A 22,635-nucleotide genomic window follows, 5' to 3' on the forward strand; every position below is an offset into this window, starting at 1 on the left:
CAGTGAAATGTTAGGTATCATACACAGAATGTTAAAAAAGAAAAGGAATTGGATAAAATCCTCTAATTACAGTTGGCTTAATTCACCCATATGTGAATATGAATATAATTTTAAAATAAGCACAACACAAAGCTTAATCTTTGTTTAATTTAACAGTTAGGATTAGTAATAAACAGAGAAAAGAACCCCACAGAAAGTACAGAGAACTTCCTCTACACTCTAATGGTCCTGAAACTGGCAAGAAAACTGAGGAGTTCTGCATACTATACATACTAGTAACGTAGGGTAAAATAATTATATTGTAAAAGGTCTGATGACAAATGCAGTGAGTTGTGTACTGGCTCAGAGCATTTTATACTTTTTTTCTTTTGACATTTATTTCTTTGTTATCACTATAAATGCAGCTTTGAACAGTGGTAAGATTGCTGACCTTTCTGGAATCACCAGGATGTCTTTTTTGACCACAATATTTGAGGCACTTTTTAATTTTTGTCTTTGTTTTTGGAAATCAATTACATATTTTGAACACTTGTGGATTGGACCAGATGAAGCACTAGTTTTTCAGGCTAGTGTTAAGAGTGTGTTTGGGCCTTTACACCACACAGACTCTCTCTGTGATTCCTAGAAGTTCAGTGAGTTAGTAGCACATATAGTGTATTTCATTTTATTTATTATATATACTTAATAATAATATAATTTTTTTTTTTTACATGTCTGTTATGTCTGTGGAGAACAATCAATGTGTGTTGTATGCGATTCAAGATTATTTATCTCCTTTACATCATTTGGACTTATCTGCTGCTGCCTCTACTGCTTAAGGAAGCTGATTCTTTTTAACGTGAGTCCTTCTATTATGTCACACTTCTATAAATCTTGTATTGAGTCTGTCTTTACTTATGCTCTACTGGCTTGGTTTTTAAATCTTAGTGTCAGCAACAAAAACACTGTAAATCAAACTGTAAAATTGAGCAGTAAAATAACAAGGTCTCAACAGTCAAATCTTACAGACCTGTATAACAAGCAAGTATTACGGAAAGCAGAGTATCTTATCTCACAGAAGACTCAGCCACTATATTCTCCATTTCAGTTGTTGCCATTAGTCACAGGTTCAAGGTTTCAAGGATAAAAAGCAACTGGTTTAAATACTCTTTCATTCCAACTGCTATTAATGTTCATTTTTAATAAACAGCCAAAGTTTAAATCATAGAAATATCATTTGCATCAATTATTAGTCAAGTCTATATGGTGGTTTAGTTTCTATGTCTGATAAGTCTGATCTAATGTTTCACCATAAGTATTATGCTCACTGCCATAATACATTCATTTGTACTGTTTCTGTTTAATGGCTGTGTTCTTTGCATGTGTTTTTAATGTTAAGTAGTGGTCTCTTCTGTAAAACCTGAGAAACCAAATTTCCTTTGTGAGACAGTAAAATTGAATTGAATTGAATTGATAAGTGTATTAAATGAAAACTTTTCTGTTAATTTTTATTCTGGCTTTAAATAGCGCTGCTTATAGTTTCACTTTTGTTTTGTTTTGGATTTATTATTTTACTTTGTTATTATTATTTTAATCTATTACACTGCCATTTTATTTTTCCTGGGTGCATCATCTTGGGGTTGGTGGCTAGGATGCTTACTGTATATTCGGTACCAGTAATGTGCTCCCTGGAAGTTCTGTCATTTGATGTTAACAATTCAATGATATATAAGCTGACATCATATGAAGAACTGCATTCGGGCCTGTGAATATTCTCTAAAATCGTTTTGTGATTGTTCATTCAAAATATTCTTGTTTTAAACTTCAGGCTCTGTTATTCAGATTTTTGGTTATCATTTTAGAATCTGTTTCACAAACATTTGACTTGCTGGTTTGGATCCAAACTAGTATTGTGTCTTGCCTGTGTGACTTGCCAGTTACTTTTTTCATCTGGCAGAACACTCAAGGAATGTATCACTCATCTATACACTGTAAACAGAAACACTACCCAGAAGTACTGTACATTACTGGAAATGGAGACAAACTTCCTACTGCACATAAAAGAAATTCTGAAAAAAAACTTTCGCAACAGTGCTTACCACAAAGAAACATAATCTCTACAGTTATTCAGACTAGATGCAAAGAGAACAGAATATGGTAAACAGTGCATAATGTGAAATTATTAGACTTATATCACCTATTTTTCATCCATTCAATTTATGCTTATTTCATTACAGAGTTGTGCTACTCTGCAGCATATCCTTGCAGAATCTGGTACAAGGCAGGAACCAACTTGAATGGAAAGCCTGTACATTTTAAGTAACATACATTCAAAAACTCATACAGGGTCCATTTAGAGGCAGTCTAAAATGCAGGTTTTTAGTATGTGTAAACTGTAGAAACCGTGGAATACCCACATAGATCATCATCAAGTCCTTCCATGAAAACCCTGAATACAATGAGGACTGATCATTTATGTTAGGTAGAATGCCTAGAGGGGGCTGGGCGGTCTTATGGCCTGGAACCCCTGCAGATTTTACTTTTTCTCCAGCCGTCTGGAGTTTTTAAAATTTTTTCTGTCCTCCCTGGCCATCGGACCTTACTTTTATTCTATGTTAATTAGTGTTCTCTGATTTTAATTCTTACTTTGTCTTTTTTCTCTTTCTTCATCATGTAAAGCACTCTGAGCTACATTATTTGTCTGAAAATGTGCTATATAAATAAATGTTGTCGTTGTTGTCGTTGTAGATACATGAAAACAAAACAAATGCCATTCTTTATAGTGACTACACTGTCATTTCATCGTTGGAAATGTGGAATACCAGTTTTATGTACTACATCATCATATTCCTGAATCAGCACTGCAGCAGAACAAGATAATATCACTAAAATAATATTGCTCAGGAACAGCAAGAGAATAAAACAGGTCCAAGAGGTCCATACATAGAACTCTAAGAAGCATTATGAGTAATTGTTAAATCAGAGACAAGATTACAAATAGTGACTTGAAAGTTTCTTTTGGTGAAATATGAGCAAACCCCTTTCAAGTTCTTCCTGAAGTACTAATCCTATCTGTATATTCTACATATAGAAAATAATGAGTAACAGTGTCAAAACATACCAAGATACAAGAAATAGTTTTTAATGGCTTGGAGATGTTCAAAAATGAAGCAAAGTAGTCCAGCTATGCGTTTAAATTTGCCATTAGTAATGATGGCCCTAAGGGACAAGAAGAGGGATTAACCTGTAAAAGCTTTTCTATTAAAATTGATGTTGAACCTTTTAACACATCAGTAGACCTAAAATATTGTAAAAAAAAAAAAAAACAAGAGTATAGTATATTACTCATTTTAAATAAAAAATAATCAAAATTTTTCACATTCCACAATATAAATTTTTAAAAAAGAATGAAGGGAATCTTTCAATTTGTCAATAATATTACAGAAATTATGAATATTCAAAACAATCAAATTAGAGATATATTTAACTTTCTTATGTTTAATGGACTTAATGAATATGATTAGCTTTTTGTAACTCAAGTAAATGAAGCTCTCTTTTAACAGTACTTTCAACCAAAACGTAATATAACATTACATTTTCAATTTTATATTTAACTTCAGGATCACTATAAATAAAATATAAATCAATTTAGAATTAGGCACCATATTCAAAACTTAAATATGATGATAAACATACAGTTGGTATGGTGCATTTTCGCATTTAAGAAAGGAAAATAGCATAGTAACAACAGGACAGAAAACACTACCAAATATGTAAGAGTTACAAGGTTATTTGTAACTAGCTGTGCTGCATGTCTAAGATGGGTTGAATTCTAAATTGTTAACGCAGACCTCATATTTTTCATTAGATACATGGGTTATCCATTTGGTCTGGCAGAATAATACGCAACCTTTCCATTTCCCTAGCTACAACATTAGATAGAGTAGCCTATTTTCAACACTACCTCTAGGCACCACTCATCCAACTGACCACTCTCAGCGCCAAAGTGTTTTGCTTGGAAAATGTGGCAGTGGATGCTACCACATTGCCTGCTTTAGTGATCTAGTCCAGTCATGTTGGCGACACAGCAACCAGACTGTCACACAAACACACACATAGACCCTTGTCCTTTTATTAAGGTGGATGTGTGATACAAAAATGAGCATGCAATGGAGATGAATTGTTGTAAAGTGAATTTTACGAGAAGAGTTCTACACAATCACCTGCAAGTGAAAAGAATGCATCTTTGTCTCCATACAATCATCATTAAGTGGGAATATACTGTATATAAATTGTTTGGCCTTCAAAAAATATTACACTTAGTAGTGATGGAATTTGAATACAAATTGAAATGTTCCTTAACTTCAATGATATTCTATATAAAAAAGCTGAATCTCACATCAAGTCAAGTCATCTCAAGTGGCTTTATTATCATACCATCCAAACACAGTATTAAAACATACAGTGGAATAAAATAACAATCCCCAAGACTAACATATACATATGTTACAGGACATCTGCAAGACAGGTAAAGAGCTATAATATAAATAGATATACAGATGGATAAACAATAAATAATAGGTGGATAGTAATACAGTTAAATAAAATTTAAAACAACAAACAAAAAAAAACAACTGTAGTAACAAGTGTAACAAATGTCAGTCAGTCAGTCATTCTCCAACCCGCTACATCCTAACACAGGGGTCTGCTGGAGCCAATCCCAGCCAGCACAGGGCACAAGGCAGGAACAAACCCCAGGCAGGGCACCAGCCCACCGCAGGGCACACACACACACACACCCACACACTAGGGACAATTTAGGATTGCCATTGCACCTAACCTGCATGTCTTTGGACTGTGGGAGGAAACTGGAACACCCCCCACGCAGACACGGGGAGAACATGCAAACTCCACGCAGGGAGGACTCGGGAAGCAAACCCAGGTCTCCTTACTGCAAGGCAGCAGCACTACCACTGCACCACCGTGCCACCCTGTAACAAATGTACTGCATATAAATAAGCTACTAGGAGCAGTGCTGTAATGGCAAAATATCAAAGTGTATTGCAAACAACACAGAAAGTCCTATCTTTTAATATACATTAGGACAAATAAAACTGATGAAAAACATGGAGTATGTTATGTTGATTGTTTCCATAATAATGTCAAGTCCTTTATCTCTAAAAGAGCTGGATTTTAAATAATATGAACAAAACATACGCACTTTGTTTTGGATCGATAAAAAAGATAACAAAAAATGGAGATGTCTTGTTTAGGAACTGCTCAGGGTCTTGTCCCTCTCTGTTTCACATGCTGACATGGATACATTGGCCACAATATGTCAGAAGTGGACACTTATCCAGTTTTGCTAAAGGGACTGTCCCCTGCTCAGTTAAGCAAGCATATTGATTTCTAATGCAATGAGAAGGGTATCATTACAGAAAGGGAGGCTCTCTCTCTATCACCTTCTCTGTGCCCTTCCTACAAACGTATATCCAAAAATCAATCTGAATTAAGCAGCATTTTGACCTATCGACCAAAAGCAGAAGGAATGAGAAAAATTTGCGCTATATAAGGACCTTTACTGCTTGAAGACTAAAGCAATAATAGATAATCTTTAGATGTAAACTTGATACAAGAAGGAAAATGCACACATATATCATTGTCTGCACTGCATGACATCTCTGCAGTACTGGTATATATAGCCTTTTCTTTTTAAATGATCATACTGTCCGTGGCATCTTAAATGCTTATATGTTTGTTTTATTGGTATTTTTGCTACTAATGGAAATAATATAAGTAGAATTATTACTGCAATTTTATTTTCTGCACAAAGTATCAGAAGCAGTCCTGTCTCACACTAGATGTAATTATCATATTACTCTTTAGCTGTTTATAAATAGATATACTCCTGTACTATGCAGAAAGATCACAAAACCTGTATTACTTATTACGTAAGGTTTGAATTGCAGCACAGTTTACCTAGTACTAGTACCTAGTAGACACTTGCAATCTTCTGATATTGGCTTTATCTCAAAGTCTTATTCTGCCCTGTTTAAACTTCTCTCATTGGATCTAATGATTGAATCCATATTGGATGTAATGTTCAATTTAGACTGAAGTGACACATTTTCATTCTATCATCTCAGAATTGCTATTCTTGCATTTTTAGCTCTATTCATGCTGACTCTGCTGTACATTGTTGATGCTGACTTTACTTTACTGTCTATCAAATGATACTGTCAATTGACTCTTACATCAATTTAGTGCATTGCATGTTAGAAAATGTGGAGTCTCCCTCAATAATTTTGGAGCAAATCATGTTCTAATTATTTTCTGCTGTTTTTCTTTACTTATTCCATCACTACCTTATTATCTTGTCAGCTGTACTTGACTGCAATCTTGTTTACTTTATAAAGTGTCTTAAGATGGTAATTAGAATTGAAGTAGATAAAATAAAAATTGATTCTGGATTTTTTTTTATTGTTATCCAGGTGCAAATTGGTTGTTGAAAATTCTATTACTGCTTTATAAAAAGCCTGATATTAAAAATAATTAGTTTCTTTTAAATATTTAATTATGACTAACATAAAAATTACTTTTAATTGGAGATTTTCAATTAGCTCTGTGAGAGTGAGTGTGAGTGCATGCATGAGTATGTCCGGTGAAAGGCCAAAGCCCTGTGTATGATCGTTTCCTGCATTGTACCTAGTGCTTCCAGAATGGACGCTACCCACCATGACAATGAATTGGACAAGAGAGGTCTGAGAATTTCTGAATGGATGGGTGAATGGATTGATATAAAGCGTTTTTGTTTCTGAAGACATCATGAAAACCTGATTGCACAGATTTTACAAAACATAAAATCTGCATAGTAAAGTAAAAGGAACACTTTCTGTGAAATGCACCTTATCAACCTTTCTGTTTCAGGATTCACATTTTCTGTCTGAGACCAAAATATATCAAATATAAACAGGTCTAAAAACTGTTGACGCTAAATAAATATCTTACAACAATAAACAAACTGAATCAAATCCGGGATGCTAATCAAGCTGTACAGTATGTGTTAATTTGCCTTCATGAAAAAATTACATTGAAAGCAGATGAAGCCTATGAAACATCATAAAAAATCAACCTGTTGCTATATGAAAACTACATAAATTGACTTATGCCACTGATTCACAAATGCACTGTAAATATCACCTCTATCTTTTTTGATGTCTACCTACATAATACACCAAAGACATTAGCTTGATGTTTGAAGTTGGTATTATTTTTAGTTTGTATATTGAATGTCAAAAATATTTCAAAAGATATATATAATATGGGTTTTAAATAACCACAACTTGAGAACATCTTTGGCACTGTAAATGTGGTGTAAGTGGTAGATAAAAACATGAAGTGAAAGTCTGAAATTTTAAGCAAATGATGCATTATGTTTACACACCTAAGTACCAATGAGCACATGTTGTTAAAACTAATTTGATGCTTTAACTTTTGATAAGAACACAGAATAAGTAAATTATAATTAACAAATGCTTATAGAATAGTCCAGTCTCTTGGGTCAATTTTTACTCACAACGGAGACAAACATTTCAAAATTGGTCATGTGAACCATATATTCAAAAGGACTATTAAGCTAATTTTTCTAATAATATGAATATCTATATATATAAAATCCCTATGTGCGTCCAGGTGTCCGTGTGTGGGTGTCTTCTGGTGAAGTGCGCATGCGCGGGGCACAGTGCAATGCGCGATATTACTGTCAGAGAAAGTTAGAGGCGTTTTATGGAAATACAAACCAGTATTACTGTGAGAGGAAATTAAAGGTACACAATACAGTGACGCATATTACAGCCACATACAAGCCAGTATTACTGTCAGAGGAGATTAAAGGCATATTACCGACGTGTACGCCTGTATTACCGCCAGAGAAAATTAAAGGTATATTACGGACGTACAAGCCAGCGGACGTACAAGACGGTATCCTTCAATAAGGGCGCGCACAGGCATCCTTCAATAAGAGCGCGCACAAAAAGGCGAGCCTCAAAAGGGCGACCTCAATTGGTCGCAGCGAATAAAGGCGCACATAAATAAAGATCTGCACCTTTGTTGCTCTTCACATATTCCAGAGCCATTTGAACTAAATTATCTATGAACGCCTTTATTCGCCGCGCTCAATTGAGGTCACCCTTTTGAAGCTCGCCTTTTTGTGCGCGCCCTTATTGAATAGAGCTGTACAAGACAGTATTACTGTCACAGAAAATTAATATAGACTGTTCCTACTAATGTTTATGCACTACTGTTCTAGTGCCCGTTACTGTAACGGGCTAAATGACTAGTTTTAAATAATTACACTTAGAAGATTATAAAACATGATGTATTGGTAATGAACAAGGTATTCAAAACCACTTTATTTGCTTCATCTACCCAACCCAGGTTTTGATTGGTCAGTCTATGGCATTATGATATAAACATGAGGCAGGCAGGAATCAAAAGACTATACATGTGTACAGTTTAGACCAGGCATGTCAAACACGCGGTCCCTGGGCCGCATGCGGCCCGCAACAGAAATCTGGGCGGCCCGCATAACAGATCCTAGTTAGCACTGAACTTGTACAAAATGATTACTATCATTTGTGATTGAATCATTCTGCATCTTCGGTGTTACTTATTGACTTTTCTTACTTCTGCCTTCTGACAAAAGCGCGTTTTCCCATGGCATTACGGTGCCGGAAACGTCATTTGCTAGTATAGCCACGAGCCTTGACCAAAGTTAATGAGCCGCAGCGTCACAACTGAAGTGCTAGGCTGAAGCACGGGTGGCCTTAGGCATGTGTAAACTGTGCACCTGCACAGTGCTGCCAAATCCCAGGGGCCACCACGCCAATATATATTGAATATAAAACAGAAAGAGAAAATAATGACACAGCTGACGGCAATGTGGCCGAAAAACATTCTGTTTCTTGTTAATTAGTACGCTGTATTTACAAATGTTGCTAGAGTCGGAGCAGTAAGCTATATGTAGTATTATAATGTTTTGCCGTAAAAAGAATATCATGGGCCGCCACTTGGTTTTTAAGTTACGAACACGCGTATATAGAAGCGTGTCATGAGCATGAGGCGGCTATGCAGTGTCCGCAACGGATGTGGCCATCCGCCATGCATAAGATACCGTATTGACATTGCCAGGCGAAGGGGCCACCGATTCTTTCTCTGCCCAGGACCGCCACGAACCTAGAGGCTACACTACTGACTGGGCTGCTGAGACTGGCCACTGAGCAGAACTGACCATCACGAGTAGTAATAGCCCGCATATTTTCACGTTTTTTTGCTCTAGTTTCATGTAATTTTGTGCTAGTATTGTAACGAACAGTTAGTGTACGCGAGAAGTTGGTGAGTTGTTTATTAACATATTTTTGTGATTTTGAGTTTGTAAAATTATTGTAGGTCAGGTGGCTTTTTGCATATCGGCTTATTTTACAATATAAACTTTGAAGTAAACTTAGTAAAGTAAAATTTGATTTTTGGAGGATTTGTTTTCCAACTTGAATTACTGAGCAATGAATTCAGTGAGCATTTTCGTGATTTCAGTTCACACAAACAGGGCATTGCGCTGTTCTCTTACAACGTTGAGAATGCACCTGAGAATATCCAAATGGAATTGATTGAAGTGCAGACAGATTCTATTCTGAAGGCAAAATACAACGAAGTATGCCAGGCTTGTACGTTTACCTGCCACCCTCGTATGTGCAGATCCGTAAGTTGGCATCGAGAGTACTGTCAGTGCTCGGAAGCACTTACCTTTGTGAGCAATTGTTTTCGTTAATGAAAGCTACCAAAACCACACATCGCTCAAGACTTACCGTCGAGCACCTTTCATCCCTCATAAAAGTTGCAGCTGCACAAGATTTCAAGCCTGATATTGACGAGCTGGTTACTAACAAGAGATGCCAAGTGTCAGGACAAAATAAATAAATCTCACACTGGAAGGCTCCTATATAAGCAATGAATATAATATAATGAATAAAATATAATAAGGACCTAGCTAAGAGGCTAAGACTCTAATTCTATACTGTTGTATGGACACTGCATGGAAATAAATTGCTTTTCTTTAAACTTTAAGTGTTACATTTTTTAAAGTTTTCAGTATTGGAAAGAAAGCTACAATAATTTTGTATAATAGTATAATAGTATTTGTTACAGTACGGCCCGCTGACGCACGTATGGCAGTCGAAGCGGCCCACCAATGGTAGTGAGTTTGATATGTCTGGTTTAGACTGTGGAAGGGAAATACAAAAGCTTTAAGTTTCTTTAAATGTGCTGGAACAAGTATATCAGGAATAGCAATCCTGTTTTTTTTCACACAACAGCTCTTCTTGAATATAAAAATTTAGCACTGAACATGTCCAGTTATGGTGGGGCCAAACACCTGCTCAACATTCTTGCCTAAGAGCAGACACATGAACAACACAAACAAGAGCACAGTAATAAGAACAGCATTAACAATAAAAAAAACATCCAAAAACCTCTCATCCCACTCTACAACACTTACATTGTGCTCCTGCAATAAAGTCTCTGTTCAAATATCTTTGGACTCACAGATTGTCATGGAAGATGAACTTCACAGCCTATAAGTCATGGCTGGTAATGATGAACATTTCTGATGCATTTTCACTCTAATCACATAAATTAACTTATACTTAATAAGAGCATTCAGTTATAATAATGAAGTTTTTTTGCAAAAGAAATAACATGATATAGGGAATGTTACCCTTACTTCATATATTTCACTATTATTAAAGCTGTTTAGTGCTAAATGGTGAAAGAAAAACTATATAAAAATAATCCAAAATAAATAGCAATGTTTTGGCAATGGTGAAATAAGCATATAAATTAATTTCAGGATCTTTATTGAAAACTAAAACTAGTTAACATTACCCAAGGATAATCAAAAGGGTTTTGAAATGAAAGGGTTAACATGCCTGCTATTTGCTTATATCACTTCTAGTTATTTAAATGAGATTTTCTGCATGAAAGTACATTATATTTGCATTTAACAATTTTTTCCTGTCCTTATACTGTAGATGAGAGAGCAAAAATGTGAAATGACTGCAAAGCAGTGCATATATAATAATGCAAGAAATTTTAAACTAGGAACTACATTTTCAAAATTTTCAGTTGTCACATTTCTTTTAAGTTTAATTCTGTGTTTTGTACTCATAGGTAGGGAATACACATTTATCATATTAAGCATTAAGAGGTTGTTTTAATTAGATTTAAGTAAAATTAACATTTCTTTTAAAAGCAATAGTGATTGTTTCAATTTAAAGCTGCTATTGATACTGGTAATTATGAGGCTGACATTAAGTTTTTTGCACATGGCAGCATCACTGAATAGAAAGTGTCAATCAACAATTACAACCACTACCTAGATTTTTTTTAAAGGAACGCTGTTATATTAAGCATCTTTTCTTAGAACTCTGTATACTCATCTGCTTATTATTAGGTTAATTTAGGAATTGGAAGTGTTCCCTCAGTGTTAAACTGCAATTCACTTTGAATTGTTGATTAGTCCAGGCATGTAAGAATTTCATTGTGCTCCGTACATGTGACAATGATAAACCTAAAAACTCTATTAACTGAACAAATGCCTGTATAATAAAATGGCTTTTTGAAAAATTAAACAGACCCTCTGCAAGATGCATATGTAATTATACCAGTAAGTAAGGTGATTCAGCCAGAATCATTGTAACAGTAATTTTTAATAATCCATTTTTCAGATGATTCATTCTTTACAAACTTTGATTTGGTAACAACTGTTTTATAAAACTTCCATTTTTGCAATGGAGGCTTAACAGAGATAACACTCAGTTACTAAGAGCCTAGGTGGCACAACATAGTTATAGGCTGCCCAACAGAAACAATCAAATGAATGTTATTAATGATTTACTTTGGGCACTATTATACACCTTTCACAATCAAAATCTTATTTTTTGTTAAATAATTCAGGAGCAAGCAAGTTTAAAATATAGCATATTACATATATATGTAGTATATATATTTGTGAATTTGTGAATTTCCCCTTAGGATTAATAAAGTATCTATCTATCTATCTATCTATCTATCTATCTATCTATCTATCTATCTATCTATCTATCTATCTATCTATCTATCTATCTATCTATCTATCTATCTATCTATCTATCTATTGCCTTTCTTTCAATTTCATCATCTAAGAAGCACTGAACACCAAGTATTTCATGAACGACAATACTGTACTTACAATATTAAACTCCTTAATATGACAAAATAATATACTGGACATGATTGTATGATTATTTTTATGGTCTGAAAACAAAACAAATAATACTGAACTAAATATAAACTTAAATTTTTGCTGAGAACAGTATGCCACTAGCATAATGAATGACCAACATCAACCACCAATCCTTTTTATCAACTCATTTAATCTAGTTCAGGATTCAATTCATTACGTTTTAGATTTTGTGAGGAATAACTAAACATAAAAATGTTTGTGTGTGTGTGTGTTTGTGGCACCAGAAGAACATAAGCATATTTAAAAAATGAGCGGAACCTTTCTGCTTGACCCATTTGGTTAGCTAATGGTGCATTCGTCCCACAATCTCAACCAAACTCTTCCTAAAAGAAAGCACGATATATGCACAAATACTCCAGATGTACAGTAATGCTGTTGTCTTCAGCTGCTTGAATATGTTAAACTTAAATGCCTAGCTAGAGTAATTGGTTGTTTGCTTACCAGTGTAAACTATTTGAATACTGGATAGACAATCCAACAACAACACAGACAAAATATGAAATTTTCTAAAAAGCAGTATGCAAGAATATAATTAGAAATTTTCAAATTTAAAATAACAGTTGTATATGAGTAACCCAACCCATATTTTATCTTTATAGGCACATTACTATATAAGAAAAATATAATTTCAGTCAAATTACTCAAATGAAGCTGAACTCTTCCTTAATAAATAAGGAATTAAGTGTTCTATCTTTTACACATTCTGATCACATAACGCATCTGTGTTTTGTAATATAAAAAATTTACTTGCTACTTTATGTAAAGACACAGACTGGTTGAAATGCAACCAGTTCACAGTAATATCTATATATATATAAAGGAGAGTTGGGATCCGAGAGACTGTGTTTGTGTGTTTGTGGCGGGATGGAGAGTTAAGGCGGGTGTTGGAGTCACGTTATCATCTCCCCTCCCATTCACCTCATTTCATTCACTTCATTTCGCTCCGAACTGAGCTCCGCAGCTGGCGCGGTCTTGCCGTTCTTTTCCCTTAGTGTTTAAAGTCCTTACTCCTTTACTGATTTACTGTTTAGTAGATGTGCTACTTACTGAATAGTATTTTTTCCTTTAGTGTTTCTACTTAGTGTTTCTTAGTGTTTAGTAGACGCAGTGTGCCCGTGTTCCCGGCGGTGTTGCGGTTTAGTGTTACTTTCTACTTTGTTTTTGTACTTTAGTGTTTAATAATAAATAATAATAATTCATTACATTTATATAGCGCTTTTCGCAGTATTCAAAGCTCTAAAATTGTGAGTGAAACTTAGCTGATAGCAGTGTAGAACCAGCACAGCACAACGGAGCCGGTAGGGCAGGCGGGTGTGGTAGCGGCGATAGCAAGCAGTAGAAAGCACAGCAGGAGGAGGAAGCAGGATTTGGATGTTCCAATACACAGCCATAAACAGTAACGGTTGATAATTTCAGGCGTGATGGCACTGGAGCCATAAGCCATAAGCCAGGTTAGTATGAACATCAGATTAGTTCCTGGTCGTAGAGCACTGTAAGATTAAACGGGAGCAGATCAGCATAGCGAATATAATCACGGAGACAGATCATCCCGAGGTGCTAGATCGCCAGATACAAAGAAATGTTCATAGGTCTCGTCCCGTGATCCACAGACTCAGCTGTTCCCAGTAAAGTGGAGTCCATAAAATCTGTAAATATCAAGCCAAATCCATGCAATTCGAGTCAGCTGTATCCACGAACTATACGTACAATAAACGAAATAAAACAAGCGTAAGAAAGTGCAGAATTAAGGCGAATTTTGCAAAAAGTGTTGCTAACAGGGAGGAGCAGCAACAACAAGCGTGCGCCAGCATCCCCTCACCTGCTATAATAAAGCAGTTATAATAAAGAAGTTTAGTAGACTTTTACTTTATCTCATTTAGTGTTCTTCCCGGCGGTGTTGCCGTTTTTTAGTGTCAGTGTTTGTGTTTAGTGTTATGGAAGGAGTGATCTTACCACTGTCAGATTTTGCAATGAATGAGTTGGTAAATAATGATTATTTATCAACAGATCACATGAGCAAATTCAACGAAATTTTAGCTGCGCATACAATTTTCCAACCTCAAGAGGTTTTGCTAATGTGGACTCCTGACATATCTATAATGCCCATTCTACAAAATGCAAAACATATTCAAATATTACCTTCTGCAGCTACTGAACGAGTGACTCACTGGGTGTGTACCTATTATGATGGTGCTGTAATTCATGTCTATGACAGTTTAAACGGTGATAAAAAATTCAACCTCACAGAAGAGCAGCTTCGTTTCCTTCATGCTTTGTTTCCTTACAAACCTCCCATAGTTTATGAAGACGCACAGCAACAATTAAATCATACAGATTCTGGTGTTTTCTCAATTGCATTTGCTGTTTGTATTTCTTTAGGCATTGACCCAAGTGATCAAGTTTTTACTATTTCTTCAATGCGAAATCACTTACAAATAATTTTTGTTACTCGAAAATTGCTTCCATTCCCTGTCGAAAGTAGCCGACGGGCGACACCAGTTACAAGTATTCAGTGCGTTCAAAGACCTGTACGAAGTACGGCCACTAACACAGTCACTCATAAAAGAGGAGATGACTCGGTGCAGGAAATGGGTATTAAAACTACCTTGGAAGACATGCGATCAACTAGGCGATTAAACGGATCTCAAGAGAGGTCTCTTTTCTAGGTTGGAAAAAAAGCGCTTGGCTGCCAAAACCATATATATATATATATATTATATATATATATATATATATATATATATATATATATATATATATATATATATTGTGAAGGATGGCCGGCTTCATATTCCGGCCCTCACCCCCAGGCCGCCAGGAGGAGCTCTCCCGACAGCATGGACAGGCCCCGAATTCCAGCAGGGCCTCATGGACTATGTAGTTTTTATACACAGCCCTGCTGGATACCCTGGGGACCACTGGGAGTCGCTGTCGGGAGGCCTATAACCCAGAAGTGCGTCATAATCCCAGGACAGGAAGAAACGACGTGCTTCCGGGGTGAAGATAAGGACTGTTTACCCTGACTCGGAAGAAATAAGGACTTGTGGACTGTTGGACAGGAACACCTCCGGGTCAGGGTGTATAAAGGACTCTGGGAAAGCCCAGTCCACTGAGCTGAGCTGGGAGGTAGGGTGGCGAAGTGTCTGGGAGAGGAGGATTGGTAATTGTATTTGTATTCGGAGTATTATTGTGTTATATGAGTAGTGTGGAGTGGAGGGTGCTTTGTGCACGTAATTATAGTACAATAAATAATACTTGTACTTTTACCTGGTGTTTGGAGTGGTACCTGAGGGTTGAAGAGGTGGATCGATACCTCTACTGCTACAATATATATACACATACACACACACATATATGGTTGAAATAGTTTTACTGTCAAATAATGCAAAGAGTACGCGACACGTGTTTCGCCCTAATTCTGGGCTCAACAGGCGTACACACTCACTGCATCCCCTCTCGGAAATCGAACCTCGAGCGTCAGCACCAGAGGCGAAGCCCCTAACGCTGCGCTACAGCGTGTGGTTCATTCATTTGACAGCATGTAGATCGGGGTAATTACATTCATGGCATTCATAGTCTGAATCACAATCTGATTGTATGGGTGGTTACCTACCAGGTAACGCTTGTGGTTGTCAGCAAGTCGGCTAACATCCGCCACGTTGCCCTCTTTCAGATGCGAGAAGCAGATCATAGAATGGTTGAAATAGTTTTACTGTCAAATAATACAGAGTATGCGACACGTGTTTCACCCTAATTCTGGGCTCATCAGCCGTACACACTCACTGCATCCCCTCTCGGGAATCGAACCTCGAGCGTCAGCGTAGAATGCCATGAATATATATATATATATATATATATATATATATATATATATATATATATATATATATATATACACACACACACACACACACCACACACATATATATATATATATATACACACACACACACACATATATATACATATACATCTATACTAATAAAGGCAAAACCCTCACTGACTCACTCATCACTAACTATCCAACTTCCCGTGTAGGCAGAAGGCTGAAATTTGGCAGGCTCATTCCTTACAGCTTACTTACAAAAGTTAAGCAGGTTTCATTTCGAAATTCTATACGTAACGGTCATAACGGTCAACAACGTCCGCCATGTTAAACTTTCTTATTTATGGCCCCATCTTCACGAAATTGGTAGGCGGCTTCCCTGCGCTAACCGAAACCGATGTACGTACTTATTTCGGTGGTATGACACCGCTGCCGGCCGCCATATTGAACTTTCCAACGGTCTTTGTCACTTAATGGGCCCATCTTCAAGAAATTTGGTACGTGGGTTCCCAACGCTAATTGAATCCTACTTACGTACATATATACGTCCTTAGCCTGCAGCTTTGTCCACACTCTGAATCCTCCAGGCACTCCTGAGCATAATCTAATTTTGAAGGTTGGGGCACCAATAATGTTACTGAGAAACTTACAGCCATCGAAACTTTGTAATGGCACGAGACTTCAGGTCACCTGCTTGCAAAAGAACCTAATTGAGGCAACTATTTTTTACTGGTGGTGGCTCAGGGGAGAGAGTTTTTATTCCTTGCATCCCCGTTATACCCTCTGATCTCCCATTTCAATTCAAACGCCTCCAATTTCCAGTAAGGCTCTGCTTCGCAATGACAATTAATAAGTCTCAGGGACAGACCCTACAAAAGGCTGGCATTGATTTGAGGCAAGATTGCTTTTCACATGGCCAACTATACATTGCAAGCTCAGCGCACAGCTTGGTCATATTACAACCGGAGGGGCGAACTGACAATGTGGTATACAAAGAGATCCTTAACAAATAATTATTGGTTCATTTTCCCTCAGTTTATTATTTGAAATTTTAAAGCAGTACTTTGCCGTTGCGAAGCGCGGGTATTTTGCTAGTTTATTTACATTTTTACTGTAACATTTGACAAAGTATGGTAGCATCCTAAGTGTTCATCTATCTATATAGGACCTCTTGGAGTTCCAATTCTTTCCTCATCTGATCTATGAAAGTATTTGTCTCTTGCTAGAAAGTGTTAGGTTCCCTTGAACCCACTTTAAAAACACCCCCAGCACTATCCTTCACATTTCGTCTTTCTCTGCCTCTATATAAGACAGGGGTGCCCTGTAAAACTCAACAGCTAACATCTGATAGTGGTCTGTTGTTGACCCTGAAATGTAGTATGCCCCTTTATAGAGAACTAGTACATTTTTATGATGCTAACCTCTCATAATGGGCACTTAAGACCATTTGCAAAACTTTAGCAAGTGTGCTGACTTTGCTGACCTCTGTTTGTCTAACTAATGTCCATGGAGTATGAGTTTCTACAACACTTTGGGACCACTGTCTATACCACTGTTCAATGACAGGGATGTACAGAATTGTGCTCTGACTGCCAGTGTGGATGTCTGTCCTTTATCTTGTGCCAGCTTAAAAGCACCTTTAGCCCTAGTTAGTCATGCATCATGAATGCATTTCTTTTTTGGTTCATATTATCAAAAGAAAAATTAAACTAGCATAACATCAATGATAAGACACTCTGTGTATGATGCATGTCACCTTTAGAGAACAGCAAGGTAACTATAGTACAACTAGCATGGAGTCTACCATGCCCGGTAATGACCTTTCCAGAAAACTGTGAAAAACACTGAGTCCTTTCTGGAGAGACTACTATCACTGCTGGTAGCTAGCCATGCTCAATCTATAAATGATTAGTCTGCTGACTCCTACAATAATAATAGTTATAGAGCAGCACAGTGGATATTGATACTGCCTCATAATTAAGAGAATGTTTAAATCTAAGTCTGGTCACTGTCTATAATATTATACTGTAATATACTGTATATGTAATTTTGGGGCAATGTGGTATTAGCAATGCTGCCAAATATCTTAAAAATATATTTAAATCCAACTTTAGCCCTTCCTAGTATAGTGTCAATAAAAATAATAATAGCAATTAGCCAGTTCCATGGCACAGTGGACACTGATGTCTGGTTTCATTAATAAAAAACAATAACAACAAAAGAAACAGTATCATGGTACAGGGTATATCAATGCATCCTCACAGAGTAAGCAAATAAGAAGGAAGCAAACTAATTCTCGATGGTAGTCACTGTGCACTTCTAAGCTTATATTATATGATACCTTTCTTCGTATTTTCTGGTTGTGCTGTAAGAATGCTATAACTGAGAAAAATCAAAACCCTAAGAATAAAAAAAAAAGTCAAACATATCTTCTCACTTCTGATTTTTTACCATAATATATGCATTTGCATTTATATTTAATTATTTATAATTATTAATTTGGGTGTCATAATCTTACCTAACTTGGCAGCCTGACTGGAAAATAAACCAAGCATCAGTCTGCCATATTATCCAATGGAATAACTGCTGTTCCTTAGAGGAGGGATTGCCAGCATGCAAACAAGCTCCAAAATGCCAGGAGCGTGATTTACTCTAAGAATTCAACAGGAGAATGTAGAAACCCCTCAGGAAAATGTAGAGAGCACCAATAGGTGGTGTGGTGGCTCTGAGGCTAGGGATCTGCACTGGCAATCAGAAGGTTGCTGGTTCGAATCCCGTAAAATGCCAAAAGGGACTCTGCTCTGTTGGGCCCTTGAGCAAGGCCCTTAACCTGCAATTGCATTGCTTAGTGCTTTGAGTAGTGAGAAAAGCACTATATAAATGCAAAGAATTATTATTATTAATTTAAAATCCCCATAATATGTTATGGGCAATGTAGGAGGTAACTGTACCTTCTTTGCCAACATAGTTTGTAACATTAAGGCTTTGATGATGCCAAGACAGCATTTTAGTATTTAAAACACAAAAAACAGCAAGCAATTTAATGACAAAAAAAACAAGCAACTTTGGTTTATCTGTAAAAGGATAAAATAAGGCCAAAAGAAAGGCTGCTATGTTTTCACAACTTAAAATATAATGACTGGGTCACTACTAATACAAGAAAGACTGTTTGTTTATATATTTGTAATATACGTGATATGATGAATAGAACTGCAATTAATCTGCCTGGACTTGTGAAAGTGCGGCACCTTGAGCAATTAAAAACATAATAGACAAGCAAAACCTCAATGGTCAGAAGTTTTATCAGGCTCAAAATAAAAAAGTGGAAAAAAGGCAATTTGGTTCATTAAATGTAACACAACACATTATAACACAGTTGCTTTTTTGTTATGCTACACAATTTTGTTCTCTGTGAATTTATAACCAATGTCAAGATACAGAAATTAAACGCAAATGTGCTTTCTCTTTGGGAAATCTCTCATAGTGCAAGATTCACATAAATCAAACCAGCAGGGAATCCCTTTTCCTAAAGCTGCATACGCTGCAGCAGCAAAACGTTCCACTTGCATTTTCAAATTAAACTAGAAGAGATGACCTCATGCAGGTTTAATGAGCTTTTCTGAAAGTCACATATCTGTTTACCTGCAGCGAAAAGCATGACAGCAACTGGTCTGTAGAACCGCCTCCGGGATCCTACGCAGACAGAAATCAGACCCACCAGGAAGGCAATGAGAATGATGGCTGCACCACCAAGGAGCAAAGCTAGGGTAGCAATTTGCCAATCTGTGGGGAAACAAGGTGATAAAAGAATTAAAAACAAAACATAGCAAATGTTTCTTTGCTTGAAGCCAAAAATAAAAAAGAGGAAGGTAGGAAAATTAAAGGGAAAGTACAGTCAGATAAATCTGAAAGCTTACACATGCAGCAAAAAACATACAATCAATAATGTATTTTTATATAGCCACGTAGAACCTGCTTTTGCTCAAAATGTGAAGCTTGAACGTCTAATATAAGTACTAATTTTGTTTTTCATTTGTTGTCAGTGTCTTGTATTACAGATAATTAGGAATCTTTAAAGCAAACTTCAGTTTTTTCCTTAGTGATACAAGATGGGTGCAGTAGTATTAGGGAGGTCCAGAAAAGGAACAGCAGACTTTGTCTGTAGCTACCTAGTATCTGTTTCACAAAGAGGGAATGTGGGAACATTTACACTTCAGTGTTAGAATGTTCTGAAACCAGAAGAAAATGTTTCAACAGTATGAGTCGAATAATGCCACTGACATTAACAGCTCCAGTAAAATACATTCTTCATCAATATAAGAGAAGCTCAAGAGCAATTTTGATAATCACAAAGATGCTGTTCTAGACAACAGCTTGTTTTTTACTAAATGAAAGTGGCAGGATTGTATTTTGAAGGAAATCACAGTATATAACATTCAAGTGGCATCTTTGTGAGCACATTCTGTTAAAATCCAGTGGAACCTTTCTTCTCTGTTTAACAGTGGCTTTGTGAAGTTTGGTTGTGGATTAAGGATATATCAGTGGGGCCTATTTCCTTCTATGTGATGACATGACGCCGCAACAACATTTCACACACATTCGACACTAGCCAAAAATATAAATGTTCCTCCACTCAAACAAGCAATGTAACATTTCAAAACAACTCCTAAATAGAATTAATACTACAAGTTGTAAAATGAAAGAATATGAGCTTTCACCATGTATGTAATATATACACATGGCCACTACATGCCACTCTGTTCCTCTGGGGTTTCAAATTTATGTATGATTATTTTTATAATTTGTTATCCTCTTCCTATTTTTTAAAATCAAATCAGAGGTGGTACTGACACATTCTTCAACTACTCAGTATGACTAGAGAGAACTTGGTAAAATGGCATGCTCTGGCATCAAGTGCCTAATAGGTTGCATAATAGATTACAGGATATTTGGCTATCTCTGCTCAAGTACTCTCTTACTCCTTACTTCAGTACATGGTCAGGAAGCAGAGCTTATCTTGGCAGCATTAGATAGAGTACTAGTTTGTCAAAAGAAACAATCACACATACAGCACCAATTTTGAGTCTGTGATTAACCAAAACATGTGTATCTTTGGGATGCTGGAGGAAACCCACATAGAAACAGGGGAAATGTGCAGAATGTGCTTAGATAGTAATGGAACCGGGATCTGAACCATAGATTCTTGAGCTTTCAGGAAACCATGCACTGCGCTAACAAATTACAGGGTTAATCTAAGCTGATTTTTTTTCCTTCCAACAGCACCACAAACATGAAAAATTGTAAATTATATTATAAACTAGAGTTGCTCAACATCAAAAGTGAAAGACAACCTTATAAGTTGAAAAACAACCTTGATTGACAAAGTGTATGGAGGAGGAGATGAAATCCATGGAACAAGAGATTCAGCTTCACCTCAGGCGATAACCCAAACTCCAAAAAATTAATGCTTTGCTTGTTGCCAAACAGGAGGAGTCCTCAGAAACTGAAGTCAAAATATCAAATCCACAATGACATTGCATTTGGATCCCAGGCCGAATCAGTTTTACGCTAGCACCTGATCTGCAAACAAACAACCAGTATGCACCTTCCAGCTCTCCTGCCAAAAGATTGTCATGATGCACTTATTACAGGCGACTCCATTTTTTGTAATTTAAACTTTCTGCAATCTGTAACCAAAACTTTTGCATCCTGTTACCTGGTGCCCGTGGGTCAGATATTAAAAAAAAAAAAAAAATTCTGCTTTTGAAACTGTCAGGAGAAGGAACACTGGAACCACAGTGCTGCATTCTAGAGTAAGCAATACTTGGCACCACCAATCTGAGATGACAAAGATAGACTTCTCCTTGCTGATTCAGGCCACTAATGACAGAGCCCATGCTGCACAAATCATTGTGACCACATCAAAGGCTGAATAGATCTGATGAGGTTTACAGATGACTTCAACTGACTGAGATTCTTCTGCATGAGGCATGACTACTTTGAGCTGTTTCGGGAGAGATCCTCCTACTTCAAACGGGATGGGTTGCAACTGAACTGGCTCATCTCAAGGGCTTTTTCTGACAGTTATCTCAAGGGTCATTAATCAGGACTAATACATTAATGTTACATTTGATAATGGACATGACTGCAATACTACTCATGTATCTTCTTTATCTAAAGAAGTATATTATATCCTCATTATAATAACAAAAATTAAATTCAGTAATAAATACATACAAAATAGTATTAAAGTATATTACCTAACTAGTCATTTAGCCCGTTACAATAAAGGGCGCTAGAACAGTAGTGCATAAACATTAGTAGGAACAGTCTATATTAAATGGCAAGGGACTTTGACCTCATTCTTTTTGTTGGTCGTATTTTTCTTTCTTTCAGCCTTTCTTTTGTTGATGTTTACTTGCTGAGCTGACCGTTCTTCGTGGGCTGCCGCCGTGTATTGTGTGTCTTTAATTTTCTGTGACAGTAATACTGT

General features: G+C 36.5%; 1 protein-coding gene across 1 annotated transcript in view; it reads right to left on the minus strand.

Moving 5' to 3' along the window:
- Window positions 1-22,635, minus strand: part of tmem47 (transmembrane protein 47) — a 242,181-nt gene that overhangs the window by 99,697 nt on the left and 119,849 nt on the right. Inside the window, exon 2 of the mRNA XM_028799720.2 lies at window positions 19,785-19,925. Coding sequence (XP_028655553.1) covers window positions 19,785-19,925 — 141 coding nt within the window. The remainder of the gene's footprint in view (window positions 1-19,784; window positions 19,926-22,635) is intronic.

Source organism: Erpetoichthys calabaricus, chromosome 4, assembly GCF_900747795.2.
Source record: "Erpetoichthys calabaricus chromosome 4, fErpCal1.3, whole genome shotgun sequence".
NCBI classification, from domain to species: domain Eukaryota; kingdom Metazoa; phylum Chordata; class Cladistia; order Polypteriformes; family Polypteridae; genus Erpetoichthys; species Erpetoichthys calabaricus.